The 15,828-nt window shown below is 33.7% G+C and overlaps 3 protein-coding genes across 4 annotated transcripts; 1 reads left to right on the top strand and 2 right to left on the bottom strand.

Annotated features, from left to right (window-relative positions):
* On the bottom strand, positions 1 to 2,244 carry LOC148206962 (protein MIS12 homolog). The gene is made up of 7 exons (XM_088115431.1): positions 2,038 to 2,244; positions 1,899 to 1,956; positions 1,698 to 1,817; positions 1,316 to 1,408; positions 1,101 to 1,230; positions 287 to 424; positions 1 to 193 (listed from the first exon to the last, which is right to left on the bottom strand). Exons 1-7 carry the CDS (start codon positions 2,175 to 2,177, stop codon positions 132 to 134), a joined length of 741 nt encoding a protein of 246 aa, XP_087971557.1. The 5' UTR covers positions 2,178 to 2,244; the 3' UTR covers positions 1 to 131.
* A 5,191-nt stretch (positions 2,245 to 7,435) lies between these two features.
* Positions 7,436 to 9,198, top strand: LOC148206961 (Cyclophilin-like peptidyl-prolyl cis-trans isomerase family protein). Its single transcript, XM_088105087.1, has 2 exons — positions 7,436 to 8,727; positions 8,884 to 9,198. Exons 1-2 carry the CDS (start codon positions 7,628 to 7,630, stop codon positions 8,984 to 8,986), a joined length of 1,203 nt encoding a protein of 400 aa, XP_087961213.1. The 5' UTR covers positions 7,436 to 7,627; the 3' UTR covers positions 8,987 to 9,198.
* LOC124834967 (C3HC zinc finger-like protein) lies at positions 9,078 to 15,092 on the bottom strand. 2 transcript variants are annotated; one of them, XR_007028532.2, is made up of 9 exons: positions 14,795 to 15,092; positions 14,262 to 14,475; positions 13,265 to 13,388; positions 12,845 to 13,182; positions 10,633 to 11,439; positions 10,335 to 10,446; positions 9,946 to 10,145; positions 9,281 to 9,465; positions 9,078 to 9,197 (listed from the first exon to the last, which is right to left on the bottom strand). XR_007028532.2 is itself a non-coding variant. In XM_047309806.2 (8 exons), exons 1-8 carry the CDS (start codon positions 14,872 to 14,874, stop codon positions 9,373 to 9,375), a joined length of 1,968 nt encoding a protein of 655 aa, XP_047165762.1. In that variant the 5' UTR covers positions 14,875 to 15,092; the 3' UTR covers positions 9,078 to 9,372. The 2 variants fall into 2 exon arrangements, 1 of the variants encoding a protein (XP_047165762.1); XM_047309806.2 differs by having other exon boundaries at positions 9,078 to 9,465.
* Between the last annotated feature and the right edge of the window lie 736 nt (positions 15,093 to 15,828).

Genomic DNA, 15,828 nt, shown 5'->3' with positions numbered 1-15,828 from the left:
TACGGGAAATTCAGTCCAATTAAATTTGTAGGTAATTTTAAGATTCTGAAATTGACACATATACAGGAGTAATTATATAGTGGGTAAAACACGCAGCGTCCAGCCCAACTAGATTGATGAAAATGACAAGTTCACATACTCTTCATGATACCTACAAATTCTTCAATGTCGTCTAAGTTCTTATTTGAGAGTCCTGGAAACATGAATAATCAATTAAAGAACATAATAGAGTTTAACTAGCAGAAGTTGATGCATGTTGCACTACAATGAATTAAATTTTGGCTACCTTTAGCAGAATGTACAGCAGATAGATCCATTTCTGTGCTATAGATCCTTTTTGTTTTCATTTGGTCAGTCTCTTCAATCATGCTGGAGTTTAGCTTTCCCAACTTCATTCTAAGTTCTGAGGCAGTGGTCACAATCTCTGCAGCAATCAATGGTTTGTATAAAGATCTGTCAACTCAGACGCTTAATATGATTCAACTATGTTTGACAATAATTCAACCAGAAATTGCATTTTTGTTGCCATCATATGAGAACAATATAGGACACCGGAAAATGTTGTTAGCATTATTTGGCAGGACCTTAACATCCCAATCCATAGGCACCAATGATGGTGCCCCTAAATAATTGGTGTGGTTTTTAAGTACAAAGAACTAAAGTAACCCTTCTTACAACTGTTTTGTCAAATTCCTATCAGATAAAAAACGACGTATAAAAAAAATCAGAATAAAATGACCAATACGATCATGAACGTACATCATTTAATAAAATGACCAAGGTATGCAACTGTAAAAGAAAAAAGAATAAATAATGGGAAATGCCGTTTCTGAGGATCCGTAAAAGGGATTTTCATAATAATTAAATCACGTTCTATCTGAATTGTACATGACCTAAGAATTCAATGTTCTTGTAGTTCACTAACTGCAAATCAAAAGCAATATGCAGGTGTTGAAACAGATGCCGTTTAGAAATGGAGTATCACCTGCTTGATTAAAATGGAAAGCATAATTTTGCTATAAAAAAATAGTTCAGCGGGATTGAATTGTGAATACTGATGGTCAAGATATGAGCAAAAAGACAAGGAGCTCTTTAATTACCCTGAAACAACTCATTCATAGAGTTTTGCTCATATAACTGTACTGCTTCATTGATATATCCAGCATTGACAGTAGACTTTCTTTCTAATAGTTGAACTTCTTGATTAAGCATTTCAGAATCCTTCGCCACCTGACAGCATAATCATTACCAAGACAAATCCAACAATAATCAATTCTGAAAAAAGAAAGAATTTAGCAATCACCATTCTCATTACCTCAGTTAATTTTTCTCTCAAAGAATCTAACTGAGCATCTATATCTGGATCAAAAGGAGCACCTGGATCATGACCACTCTCAGTTGATTCATCCTGGAAGTACACATTCTATCATGGTCAGACAATCAACCAAGAATGAAAATTTATACTAAGGAAGCAATAAACCAGCACATATATTTTCTACGTATGACTTAGGGTTTAGATGTCAGGTTTTCTGGTATGCACTTCAAAGGACACATCCACCATACCCAGAGCATCATATATAACATTAACAACGAAATAGTAATGTTATAAAGGCCAATACGCGCAAATAAAAAATGAATTAATACTTAACTTGAGTTAAAAAAGAATGCTTAAAAACAGTAATTGCAGCAGAAGATACCGTGTTTGGCAAACGAAAACCTCGGGGGAGAGAAAAACAGTGACGGATGATGTAATTCTCCCAAGCACCAAGCTGTTTGTCCAAAACAGATTGAACCCTCTGACGAATGCAATCAACACCCTTTCACAACACAACAGTAACACAATAAGATCCATTACCCTAATTTTTGTATCCAACGCAATAAGAGAAAGAGAGAGAGACCCTTTTCAGATCTTGGGACTTTTGGGTGCCTTCGATGTTCAACTTCGTGGATGCGTCCCTGCAATTGAAGCTCACGTTGCATAATTTCCAGAATTATATTTCAAAAAAGTAATAGAAAAAAAAAGGAAAAGAGTGTTACTGATAGAAAAAATCGAAAGCTTCATCGAGAACATCGTCCACGTTGTTGAGAACTTCGTTACAGAAGAGTTGTGGGTTCAGATTGAGAGCATCAAACACCGCTTCACTCTCACTCCCTTCCATTCCCGCCAAATTCCCCATTTCCCTTTCAAAAACTCTTCGCTACTTCAACTAGTCTCTCACCCTCGCATAGCGGGGTCTTTTTTTTTTTTATTTCTTTTAGAAAAATAATATAGTTTTATTATAATCATATATAATATATAGATATGTTATATAAATAAAAAGTTGAATCATGTAAAAAATTTAAATAGTTATGTTATCTTATGATAATGTATATTAAAATAATAATAATAAATAAATATGCACATGACGGTAATGATAGTAAACACTCTTGTACGGTGCATTATATGTGAAAAATAAGATGTAAAGATAAATTAACAACAACAAAAAAGGGTAAGTAATTGAAATATGACGGTAGTAAATAAAAGTATAATGTATATAAAAAATAAAATTATAAGCTATATTATGAAATAAGAATGATTCTACGCAAATTAATAATAATATAAATATACAGATAACAATAATTATAGTAAGCACTCCATAAATTGTATATGAAAATAAGATGTGAAGATAAATTAACATAAGAAAAGTGCAAGTAATTGAAATATGATCCACGTACATAAAAAATAAAATTACAATGTAAATATATTTTAAAAGAGGTTAAAACTTTCTCATATTTATATTGGAATCTTAATTTGGTCACAAAGATTAAGTAGTCTCAATTAGATTTTTTTAAATATGTAATAAATAGACCATTTTCATCAATTCAACTTAAACCGGTGTGAAGTGCCGGTGTGAAGTCTTGATGAATTGATATTTGACTGACGTGTTTAATCCACCTTTTTACATGTCATCTCCTTAACCTCTTATCCCTTTCTCCATCTCTATGTATTTATTGCTCTGTAACATTCTCATCATCTCCTCCCACTAACCTTTGTCATCTTTAAAGACCACTGACAATTTCAAATAAAGAAGACACCAAAATTTAGATCCGTCCAAATCCATTGAAAGCCCTTCCCAATCAACTTGAACCATGGTTGCCAAAATGACTAGACGTTGGTCCTTTAAACCTTCCTGTTTCACTGGAATTCCATGGCTAGATCTTTCTCCAGTCCCAGGTCATTTGTATTAATGGAAAGCTTGACCATGTTACAATGTTACCAAAAATGTATAAGAAGAAAAGATTGCTAGAAAAATGATTTCTGAATAAGTTAATACATTAGTCATCTTATCAAATGAAATAGTGAAAAAGTAGTTCACAAAAATAAAATGAAAATTAACATAAAACACAATTATAGATGAAATGAGAACTAATTTTAAAAAAAAGTAATGATTGCTTAAATTAAAAAATGTTGTTTTTCATTTAACTCTCTGATCTTTCTTTATATCAAAGTTTAAAATATAAAAGTATAATAAAGTTATAAAAAGGCAACCAAAAGTACTTAGTGTCCAACACACATTAGACATGATTAGACTATTCATTATGTGTTTTTAATGTTGTTTTCTAATTTTAGAATTACAATCTCATTCACATAACTTCTTATATCCACTATATCGAAACCTTTAATGCAAAACTCCAATTCTAATTAAAATCATCTTAGAAAACTCTTTAGAATATGTTCTTAAGCGCTCTATTTCGGGAGAGGTTTTGCATTGAGTGTCAATTTGAGCACTAATGTAGATTTTTTTGATTTTTTAATCTTTTGTTTGATTGAAGTGTTTTGCTATAAGTTTAATGTATGTTTATTATGAAATTTTTTGGTTTCATGGGTTATAGCATGACTTTGATTATGAATGGTGAATGTTTTGAAAGGAATTTCGAAAGGAAGTTTCTTGTAATGGTTTCAATAGTGTATGTATTAATGTAAGGATTTCGTATTTGAAGTTAGCTTAATGCTCTAATAACAATCCAATCTCAAGTAGAGAAGAGTGAGGTATGTGGTGAGAGAAACAAAAGGTCTTAGTTTAAGGGTTTTATCTTGGCCTAAAACATTAACAAACTAACCTTATATGTGATAGGATGAAATCAAATGGCAATAGCTCTACAGAGTAATAGAGGTCACCTCAAGTAAATAAATTGTTAGAGTCTGATATCAATGCATGTATCTGGATGGTCAAGTATAAAATGAATGCCTTAGGATTGGTTGATATAAATTTGTATAAGTGTTATATGTATGCTCTTTTAGTAAATTAGCTTACCCTTCTATCTTTGTTTGTTTATCTCTGTTTGTTTGTTTGTTTGTCTTATTGTTTGCAATGATTACCTTAATATTGTGAGCAAATAAATGTCTCTATTAATCAAAAACAAAATAGAAATGATGTTGAAGCATATATTAGGATGTTAATTTTATGTTCATAAGACTCTATTATATATATATATATATATATATATATATATATATATATATATATATATATATATATATATATATATATTATATTATATCTTATTTGGATAACTATAATAATTATTGAATGATTACTATGGTAGTTAAATATTACTAAAATCATATTTAAATTTTTACTCTTTAAATAAAATAAAATTTAATTAATGATTATTGAAGTGAGAATTCATTTAATATCATAATTAACTATAAGCTTATTAAATGACATTTAGGACTCTTAAATTAAACTAACTTTTATTTATTGTATTTAAATTTTTAAATTAATAAGTATTCATGGTTAATTCTGAAAAAATATATTATTAATTTAAATTTTTTAAGTGGTAAATCAATTATTAATAACGTGTCAACAAACATTAATAAAAACTAATTATATTTTTAACTTACGTAACCATGATATGGAAATTCTGTCATGATTCTAAAAGTATATCATGTCACCAATGTTGAAACCTTACATAATATGAATCTTTTAAATACGTCTTTAATGAATTATTGAGTGGGATCATTATTATTTTTGCTTAATTAATAATTTGATTTCAGGTGTTAACATGTAAGATATAATTACATCAAATGCAAATTAATTATCGTCAGTATATTATATTATCTTTACTTTTTAATTATTTTAAGTTTTAAAATATTAGGTATGCATTGTCAATTAAAAAAACATGTATTCTTATTTTAAATAATTTTAAGCGGCCAACCAATTTGTAATAATTATTATGAAAATTAATAAAATGTTTTGAATCTGGACAACGCAAAGTCTTTGCATTCTCGCTGTCGAGCTGTAGTTTTAAAATCTCACTGTCTTAAAATATTATTATTATTATTATCAAATTTAATTTAGTTTAATTTGTTGAAAAGATATAATAAGCTTTTAATTTTATTTAACTAAATAGTTGTATTGAGCGGTTAAAATGTTAATATACGAATAAAATATTTCAATGTGAGGGTTCATAATACTTCGAATAGAAATTAATAAACTATTTTTGTGCACATAAAAACGGTGTATAAAACAACTATAGAAAAGAGTTTAATTGCTTATTTTATTTTTTAGTCCCAAAAAAAAAACTTACTAATCCAGTCTTATATACATGTTATTTTTAAGGCTTAATTACCTACTTAGTCCCCATGTTAAGAGGTGAATTGCTGTTTAGTACCCGGTTTTAAAAGTGTAGACATTAGGTCCCAAAGTTGTGAAAATTGTATCAATTGAGTCCCTTCCGTTAAGTGGATAATAACGGAGTTAACTTTTGTCTCACGTGGCAAAGGAATCTGCGTTTTTTATTCTCTCTCTTCTGCCTTTTCCTGAAATCTCTCTAACTTTTTCTCTCTTTTCCTTTACCTTTGACCCCAGTTATTTTTTTATTCTCTCTCTTTTTAACTAACGTTCTGATACATCATCTTTATTGGGATTCTGGACTTGTTGCTTTTGATTCACTGGCATGAAGTTCCTTGGCTTTAATTCTAATGGGTCTTCTCAAGTTTCGTTCTTTATTTTTTTTAATTGATTTGACACAATTTGGTTTTGACTTCCTGTTCTGTTTGCAATGTGAGATAAGTTCAGAGGATTTGTGCAGAGAAGTGGAATGTGGAAAGGGAACTTGCAAGCCTTCTAAGAATGACACTATATTGTTTGAATGCGATTGCGATCCAGGTTGGAGGCAAACTCTTTCTGCGTTTGATGGGAAAATTGACATATTTGCAACTGGGCCCAGAGAAGTTGAGGTGGAAGTTTTTGATGTGACTCCAGCAATGGAAGAGGGCGCTGTAGATTCACCCTTATAAATTCTTCAGAACGTGAGCACTGGTCCAAGATGAATACTATAATGCCAGGGTCACCACTTGCGCCGCTTCTTTTGCAGATCAGAGATATAGTAAAAAAACTGATACCAATTTATAAGAATCTTGAGCAAACAGTCACAAAAAATAGCTATTGTAGTTAGAGAGAGAGAGAGAGAGCACACGTCGTATGAAATCGGATCCTAACACTCTTCATCACAGTTAAAGATGGGATTCCCAAGTGTCATTCTTTTTCTGCTTCTGCAAAGTCTTTCGGCCACAAGTGATTTGTTATCTCCTCTGATCTCTCCATTATCTGGTTTGTGAACGTCACCCTTTGTTATTTGATTGGATTGGATTTCTTTATTGGGATTCTGGACTTGTTGCTTTTGATTCACTGGTAATACTAACACCCTTATTTTCATTTGTGGTAAAATTTGAAGATACCTTGATGGGAAAAGAAGAAGAAGAAGAAGGGGTCAAAGATGTCTCACGAAGAGAGAGGGTCAAAATCGCACGAACAACGTAGCAATCTAACACTTGGATACATGATGTATCAGAACGTTAGTTAAAAAGAGAGAGAATAAAAAAATAACTGGGGTCAAAGGTAAAGGAAAAGAGAGAAAAAGTTAGAGAGATTTCAGGAAAAGGCAGAAGAGAGAGAATAAAAAACGCAGATTCCTTTGCCACGTGAGACAAAAGTTAACTCCGTTATTATCCACTTAACGGAAGGGACTCAATTGATACAATTTTCACAACTTTGGGACCTAATGTCTACACTTTTAAAACCGGGTACTAAACAGCAATTCACCTCTTAACATGGGGACTAAGTAGGTAATTAAGCCTATTTTTAATTCCTTTTGTTACTTAACTATATTTTAAATTACTTTAATTCTTACAATTAGGATTAAAATATTGAAAAAAAAATATGTATAAGAAATCGAATAAAACATTTTTAAATAATTGCAAAACTCTTAACTCTTCATATTTAAATTTAAGAGTAATAAAAACAGAAATGATATCTGGGAAGCGAAAAGCAAAAAAAAAAAAAAATGCGTGCATATTTTCGGTGCCTCTTTGGCAAATTTCTTTCTGAACGTCAAAAGGGACCCACGTAAATTGGTGTGCCTAAAATTATAACGTGAAACAAATGAACGGCTGCCAGACAACGGAGCTATTTGAATCTTCTTATCCATGAAATCTCATCAGTATCCCTTACTCTATCTATTCTTCTTCCTTGCTTCGTTTTTTTTCCCTTAATCTCATGATCTCCCTATAAATGAAGTGAAGAGCTGATGCAGACATTAACATAAACCAATTGTCAAGTATTGCAAATACAATAACGCAGAAATGCTACAAAGAGTAGTGCGATACTCCGCCCAACCATTCAATCCTCCAACTCGCACGACACCACCATCACTTTCGCCAATTCAATTAATACCCACTTCTCCCTCTTTCCCAATCCTCAAACAGCAATGCAGATTATCACGTAGAGAGCTCACAATCTTCAGCAACTCTTGCTTGCTACTTCTCTTGGGTACTCAGGCAGTGGATGGATCCAGCGCAAGAGCAGAAGCAGCAGTTGCAAACACAAACAACAGTGATCAACCAGAAGGGAATGTGGTTTTTGTAGAAGAGCATGCTGCTAACACAAGCAGCACTGCTCAACCAGAAGAGAATCGTGATTTAGCAGAAGATGTTGCTAACACAAGTGACACTGCTCAACCAGAAGAGAATCGTGTTTTAGCAGAAGATGTTGCTGACCAGCAGGCAGAAAATTTGAATTTAGCAGAAGAAAATGTTACTAAAACAAGCAACAGTGACCAACCAGAAGACGATCTGACTACCACTCCTAGCTGCACCGAAAGAAAAACTACCAAACAAGTATTTTTAGACATATCTATTGATGGCGAACCTGCTGGTCGCATTACCATAGGACTTTATGGAGATGAAGTCCCTGCAGGAGTGGACAGGTTTAGTAAGATTGCGAGTGGAGCCGCTGGTATTAGCTACAGAAGAAAAGAGTTTGTCAAAATCATGCCCAATTATGTTCAACATAGCGGCCTTAGATCCTATGGGGTGGATGCTGAATTTTCTTCGAAGACAGGTAGCAACTTGGGAGCTAATAGTCTGGTTCAGGAATGGGAGAGGGAGTATGATAAATGTCCTGGGACTAAAAACGTGACTGGAAGTGTTGGCATTATTGTGAGAAACCCGTCAAAACCACCGCCAAAGATGAAGCTGGTTGCAAAGAAAGGGAAGCTTGAGATTGATCAAGAAGAAGTAGGTATTGATCCCAATGGTACAGAATTTGTCATAGTTACAAAGGACTCACCAGAATTGGATACATCGTCTCTGGTAATTGGAAGAGTGATAGGAGGCATGGAGGTTGTGCAGAGGATCGGTCAGGTTCAAACGGTACAGGAGAATACGGGATCTCCATATTTTAGGTGAGTCAACCAGACAATATTTATTGAATCGTGTATGATGGACTTGGTCTTGAGGCACCCATTCTTTGTTTTCTTCCCTATATCTCTTTGCTGCTATGTACAATTGAACATGTTCCTATGATAATTATTGCAAGTATACTGATATTATTATTACAGGGTGGCAAAGCTGATAGGAGACAAGAGAGCTGTTGTAGCAGAAAGAGGATTCAACCGCCCTTATTCTAAGGTCATTGTTACAAACTGTGGTTTGATGCAGTAAGACAAAATTGTATTATTCAATCCCTTCTATAGGTGATTTCCAGGGAATGTATAAGAAGACATGTCACATTCTATAATAATCACCACTGTCATCCAACCCTATGTAATGTCTGTCATTTGTATTACAAACGATGGGGGAAAATATTACAGCAGCTCGGTTCCAAATGACAAACTAATCGTCAATAACAGTTATCGAGGGTGCAACAGATTACCTGCTTTTGTTAAGATATATCAGTTAAAAAAAAATTATACCTTTGATACAACAAATACAAGGCTTTTAAATAGAATAGCATACCAAGAAAAAAAATGACAGTATACACATCTAGATCGAGGGAACTGTTCTTGAATTAGCACTTCTCTTATGCCCTGGGTCCTGGGTCCAAGAAATTAAGTATTTTGCCCTATAATATGAGTGGACTTCATTCTCTTCGTTGGTGGAGACATGAAAAGCTTTCTAATTGAACCCACAGGATCATCCACCTGCATGTACACACATGCTATATGTAAAGACAGTGAATCTCCCTAAGTAACCATTCCACAGTCAAGTAGGCATATTCAGATGTTTATAGACCATGAAAAGAACAGTTTGATGCAACTTGCAACAGTGTTGGCCAACAAACCACAGTAAAATAGAGACAATATGAAAGACTGTAATTTCAGACTGTCAGGCTTACTGTCTTTTTTACAACAGTATTGGCAATTATTCACATTCTGCACGCTTATATAAATTACTAATTTGAACTACAGTGTAACCTTGGGATCTTGTTGAATAATTTAAATCTATAGATTTAGGGTTTTGGTTCTTGTTCAAAGCCTGTTAAATAATCGATTGAATTGTGTTAGAATAAGACAGGGTCCTTCCAAACACTTAGGTCCATGATGTTGCTATCTGCCAATTCACTATAATATATATTAGTCATCCAATAATTAAATAATAGTCCTAATAGCAGCAATAAATACCTTAACAATGGGAAGAGATGAGGGAGATCTATTTGGTGAATGCGGCAACTGATTTTTCTGATGATACAGAGCAGATAATGTCTGTTTCCACCCAGGTTCCCCGCCATTTATTGATGCAATCCAGGGGCAGAAGTGTCTGTGCTGCCGGATTGGATCAAATTCCATAGCTTTATCAGAAAGTGCTGGGTTCTTAGATTTCTCTGGAAAGCAAAGGGATGAAGATGCATAAACTTTCTATTTCTCTAACAAATTAACCATAATGACAAGTGAACTAGACATTGTCATGCAGAACAGAAAAGATACAATTGTCAGAATATATTTCACTCGGCAATTCATATACAAACATTCAACGTTAATGAGTTATCAATGAACCATATCATAGAGCTTACCTAAACTAGAAGGTACATCTTCACTATCAATATTGTCTTCTCTGTCACTACCAACTACGCCATCTGAAGTCTTACGTGAAACAGAAAGTGCTTCGCCTTCAGTGGAGTCTTTCTGTACAGCAATATTTTAGTTAATGTGGATTTCCAAACAACTAGTCATGGAAAAACTACTTATGATCAAGCATTTTGTTAAGTCTTACTAATTGTGAATACAGGAAAGATAATAACTATGCAATAATTTGTATCTATAATTGTCATAAGTTACTATCTGTCAATTTGACAAGTAAAAATCTCTAACCTGAGAACTACTACAATATCCTGCAGCTGAACTATTCAATTTATCAGTATCTGTGTGTTCAGGCATCTTATCCTTAAGAGAAAATGATTGTACTGCATTATGGGTGCCCACAATAATATCTGAATCACAGATCCTTGCTTGAGAACCAGTTTCATAATCTGCTGTCTCCCTGGTTTCAGATGTCAGGGGAACAAGTTGTCCAATAGAAGCATTAATGATATTGCCAGTTTCCTCCTGTAAATTTGATTCATCACCACCTTTGTTAACAAAAGCATGATCCCTAAAATTAGAATCATAAGAAAGACGAGCCCATAAATTCTGACCAATAACAGGCAGAGATATTATTGCTTTAAAGTTTTGCTTTGTTGGGGGAGGACCCCCTGCAATTGTCATATTTAGACTTGAAGAAGTATCTTTTGATGAAATTGTAACATCAGGCACGGCACCCTGTCTATCTTCAAGATCATCTGTATTCAGTAAATTGTGGACCGCAAAAGCACTTTCACCATTCACTTCAGCATATCCCACTAGTCTGAATGATTCCACTGGCCGAGGAATTGTACAGAATGCCCACAATCCAATAGTGGCCCCACATAGGGTGCAATCCAATACTGCAGAATTGGGATCCACTTGTTGTTCCCCAATAGAAACCATAGAACTTTCATCCGTTTTATTTTCATCAGTGCGAGCAGAATGAATCGCAAGAGTAGTTGCATTTTTAAGAGACTGCTCTGATATATCCTTACACTCAACTACATAAGGTAGAGGACGAAGTTTCCAACCAGATAAACTTATAAGCTTTTGGGCCTGCAAAACTTAAAAGCATCAGTAATCATTATTTAATGGAGAAAATAAAGAAATGCTAATATATACACTAAGATGTTATCCTGAAAAAAAAAAGGTAGAGAGATAATGAAAATATATTGATACGAGAGACCAATCATAAAATCCATTTAGCCATTTAATAATAAAAAATCAGGATAAACCATTTATGTTATGCTGAAAAATGAAGAACATATATATGGAGCAGACAGATACATACAATCACCAGTGAAGTTTCAACCTTAATTGTGATTGTTAAACTCATGAGTTTAATTTTAAATTTGCGTGTTATATAATTCTACGAGTGAAAAAATGTGCTAACTTGAACACAAATCATTTTCGTTTGACTCGGTGACTTTGAACAAATTCAGTCAGAACCATTCAAAATAGTGAGTTTAAGAGCCCAAAGTGAATCACTCGAGCTAAATGTTAAACTCCCCCCACCCCCATTTCGTCACTCCAAGCACACACACAGCCAATATGACAGCACTCCATGTCTTTTTTACATTTTGTTAGCATCTAAGCCTCTGAAAAAACTCCACACATATGATCATGCCTCCAATCAACCTGACTGATTTGCAAACTGAGCCTCAAATGAGTTTGCTTCGACCTGAAAGGACTGTATAGCAGTGCATGATCATCCTCTAACAACTCCAATGACCTGCATAAAACAAAGCACCAATTTCTTGTGTGCAAGAACAAGGCATCACTTGATTAAACGTCTCAGGCTGTGAAAGTATACCCCATTGTGACTTATATGCTGTGTCTAAGCTCCAAAATAGCATGATCCAGCAGTGACAGTTGCCATTTTGTGGGTTTTGTTTTAACTATTTTTTGTCAGAATTTTCCATGCACATAAGCATAAATTGTATGTATTGTCAGTCCCCATTTTACATAATTTCTGAAATTGGTGGGTCAAGGTCTAACCAGCATTACTGCTTCCGCGCCCATTTCCAAAAGTAGCAAAAAAATGCCCCTAGAAAAAGATTTCTTGATATTATTTTTGTATTATGTGAACAGTACAAGTTTTCAAGTCTACAAACCGGCAAGAACTTTTCATAATTCATGAGTTTGACAATCTTGGTTCTAATTCGTTTGCAAATGAATCACAGTTCAAAACAGGTTCAGTTTTGGCAAGCATCAACTGATAAAGCAGCACCTAAGCCAAAAATACATGAAGAATCTCTCTTAAAAATGTTAATTAAGTGCATAAGCCGGTAAGCAGATATAGAAAATTCTATCTAGCAAACAAGTGCTGTGTTCACTCAGCATCAAAGAAATGGACACAAAAACAAGACCAATATCAGATCACATACACTAATTCGAGAAAGAGTTGTCATACTAATACAGAAAACGAGATTTTTGAACTTACTAGAAAACCAGTTATTACCTGATAATACAATTTCAGTTCCTCCTGACTATTAAAATCCACACTCCCAGAATTTTCAGTAGATCCATATCCACACTCCAGCATCAAAGATTTCCCAAGAAAGTCTTCCAGAAGTGGACTTTGGCTTTGAATGTAGGCTATAGCAGAAGATGAAATTCGTGGAAGAGCTGATAGTTGCAAGAGTGCAAAACAGTGTTCTCTGAAATTTTCAACTAGTATCTCTGGAGTTGTAGGAGGAAATCGTGCCAGTGTTTCACTGCAGGCATTATCAATCCATGGGCAAAGTAATTTATGTCCATTATCCAACTTTAAGCTAAATACTAATGCCGCCTTCTCCACTGAACAGAAGACATTCTAGTTAGAAAACTCATATCATTGAATGATGTTATTGTAATATAATAACTCAGAAGAACAGAATACCCTGTTGCTGATTCCAAGATGCTGGTGTAGAGAAAAGAAGACGTGCTCCACATGCTTCGCAGGCTATGGTGTCAATATCCACATTGATCCAACCTCTACTAGCACAATTTACTGCACTCACTACCTGAAATGAAAATATCAGAAATAAAATCGTATGCCATAAAATTTGGGGGGAAAAAGATTGGAGAAAGATGACAAAGGAGGTTGGCAGTAGACCAAATTTTATTAAATATACAACCAATTCATTTCTTGACAAAGGGAAGTCATGAACCATGAGACGAGAGGCTTTCTTTATAGAAGTAGATGATATTCTTTGCAAGATATTGATAATGAACGATACGTTTTTCTTCAACAGGACTGTCATTCTTAATTAAAAGCAAACAACCTAGCAGAAAGCCAAATAGAACTAGTTTTGAGGTTCAGTAGAACAAACCTATCTTAAACAGCTTATCTATAAAGGACTGACAAATCATATAAGCCATCCATCGCCTTCTTCGTACTTACACTAGCAAAAAAGTGTTACTTTTAAAAATTCCTTCATAGTTTAAAAATAGACTGAATGGAGCAAAATTGCCCATTAGCCAAATGTTTGGTATTTTTCCCAATCCCTTTACCTTCCTCAAGCGTTGTTTCCAGTTTGAAATATGTATCTGCCTCGTATATTTTTGTTGCAACGCATGAACACCCACACACTATACTAAAAGCGTTGAAATATAACCATGACACTAAGATGGCGGTACCGCATTAATTCAAGCACAAAAATTGATTCACTAAAGGTGTGTTTAGGAGCCAAATTTTGAAGGGGAAAGAAGTGCAATTTTTTTATTTTCAATATATATATTATCAAATTTTATAATATATTAAAATGACAGATTAACATAAACTTATTGCAATGACCCTTTATTTTCACAACCTTGTTTTTCACTGCAAAACCCCAGTCCCAAACAAGCCCTTATCAGTAGGGAGAAAAGGGAGAATATAGACAGCAAGAAATGACCTTTGGTTTAGCAAACCATGACATAGATTTGAATGTAGATAGTCTCCTCATAAAGTCACCACGATCCCACGGTCGGCAGAGTGGTCCCTGCAGTGCCGTGGACGCCGCCGAGGAGGACTGCTGTCCCTCAGCAACATCCCCCCTCCGATTCAACTCAATCCCCCCTGACGGGTAAGGACGTTTCTTACTCCCCGATAACTGCACTCCAGACGAACTGCAAACACAAACACAAACACATTATTTATCCCTACCAATCCCTTTTTCCCACAAAAATTTTGATTACAGAAAACAATGATAGAGCCAATGTTTAGCACGTGCTGAAAAAGCAGACACGCTCAACACTTGAAATAAAATTCCACAGCAAAGAAATCAACAGAACTAGCAAGATGAAACACTGGGAACTAGTAACTAGAATCTAGCAAACTACACAATGTTAATATAATGAGGGTATATATAGATGTTTATCGTGATTCGTATCATGTTATTCTGAAATTTCATGGATTGCAAAGTGAGAAAAAGATCGAAGAGAGAACCTGGAGGAGGAAGGGGGTTTGGGAGGATGGAATAGCTTGTCCATGATGGAATGGAATCTCTTTTCAGAATCTTGCACCATTTTTATGTTATTTCTTCAATTCAGATTTCAAAACAAAAGATTAGAGCATCAAAGCAAACGCAAACGCAAACCTAAACGAGCGTTTCAGTTTCAGTTTGGGATCATTTCCGCTGGCCTGAACAGCGGCCACGGCGATTTCCGAACTCGCCTTCACCTGCGTCAAATTTAAAGGACCTGTTTGGATTGTGGCTCTCCTCCAATAGCAACTGTACGTATCATGAAGGTTGGATTCGCTTCACACAAATAATGCTAGGCCTATTCTTTGGGTTGGGCTCACTTTATTTTATTCTAACTCGTAACTTTCAAAATTTTATCATATGTTTTTTTTTACTTTGTTAAGTTAAAATTTATTACATTTTAATTTGTATGTTAGCTTTTAATTTAATACATATTTATTATATAAGTTATTTATTTTTATATATTTTAAAAAAAAATTGAGATATGATTTAAAAAATTAGATTTAAGGTTAAAAAAATTTGATGTTATCATATAAACAGTAAAAAAAGAGGAATATGAAAAAAAAAACAACAAAAAACAAAGTTACCGGAACCCAAAAAAAATAGAATTTTAATATAATTTGTCTTCTATATATAATTTTAATACGCTTTCTATTACCGACATGTCAGGTTTTTAAAATATAAAAATTAAACTACAGGAGAAAAAACTAAAAGAACTAATTTTAACTCCATTGATTGAATGAGTGAGTAAATTGTAACAAGTGATTTGATATTTGTTGAATGTATATAAATAAAAGAAATGACAGCAAATATAAATGATGATGATAATGTGTCAAAATATGTTATATATTACTTCAATCAAATTCTGTTACTTAGTAGATATAATATTTAATTTATTTTTGTTTTTCTCTTTTTAATGAGGAAATTGTAGCATAATCATACTTATCTATGTTTTTACATATTAAGAGAAATTAATTATATCATATTGTTTTTGGTA

The sequence above is a fragment of the Vigna umbellata genome, chromosome 1, assembly GCF_029865625.1.
Source record: "Vigna umbellata cultivar VRB3 chromosome 1, Vumbellata_1.0, whole genome shotgun sequence".
NCBI lineage: Eukaryota > Viridiplantae > Streptophyta > Magnoliopsida > Fabales > Fabaceae > Vigna > Vigna umbellata.
The sequence above is the reverse complement of the archived record's forward strand: the minus strand, read 5'-3'. Positions and strand labels throughout refer to the sequence as shown.

Coding starts and splice junctions, on each gene's coding strand:
- LOC148206962 (XM_088115431.1), bottom strand. CDS start 2,177: ATGGGGAATTTGGCGGGAATGGAAGGGAGTGAGAGTGAAGCGGTGTTT. Junction 1,957..2,037: donor GCTTTCGATTTTTTCTATCA/GTAACACTCTTT, acceptor CTTCAATTGCAG/GGACGCATCCACGAAGTTGA. Junction 194..286: donor TGCTGTACATTCTGCTAAAG/GTAGCCAAAATT, acceptor TCATGTTTCCAG/GACTCTCAAATAAGAACTTA.
- LOC124834967 (XM_047309806.2), bottom strand. CDS start 14,874: ATGGTGCAAGATTCTGAAAAGAGATTCCATTCCATCATGGACAAGCTA. Junction 13,389..14,261: donor CATGGTTTGCTAAACCAAAG/GTCATTTCTTGC, acceptor TTTTCATTTCAG/GTAGTGAGTGCAGTAAATTG. Junction 11,440..12,844: donor AACTGAAATTGTATTATCAG/GTAATAACTGGT, acceptor TAAGTTTTGCAG/GCCCAAAAGCTTATAAGTTT.
- LOC148206961 (XM_088105087.1), top strand. CDS start 7,628: ATGCTACAAAGAGTAGTGCGATACTCCGCCCAACCATTCAATCCTCCA. Junction 8,728..8,883: donor ACGGGATCTCCATATTTTAG/GTGAGTCAACCA, acceptor TTATTATTACAG/GGTGGCAAAGCTGATAGGAG.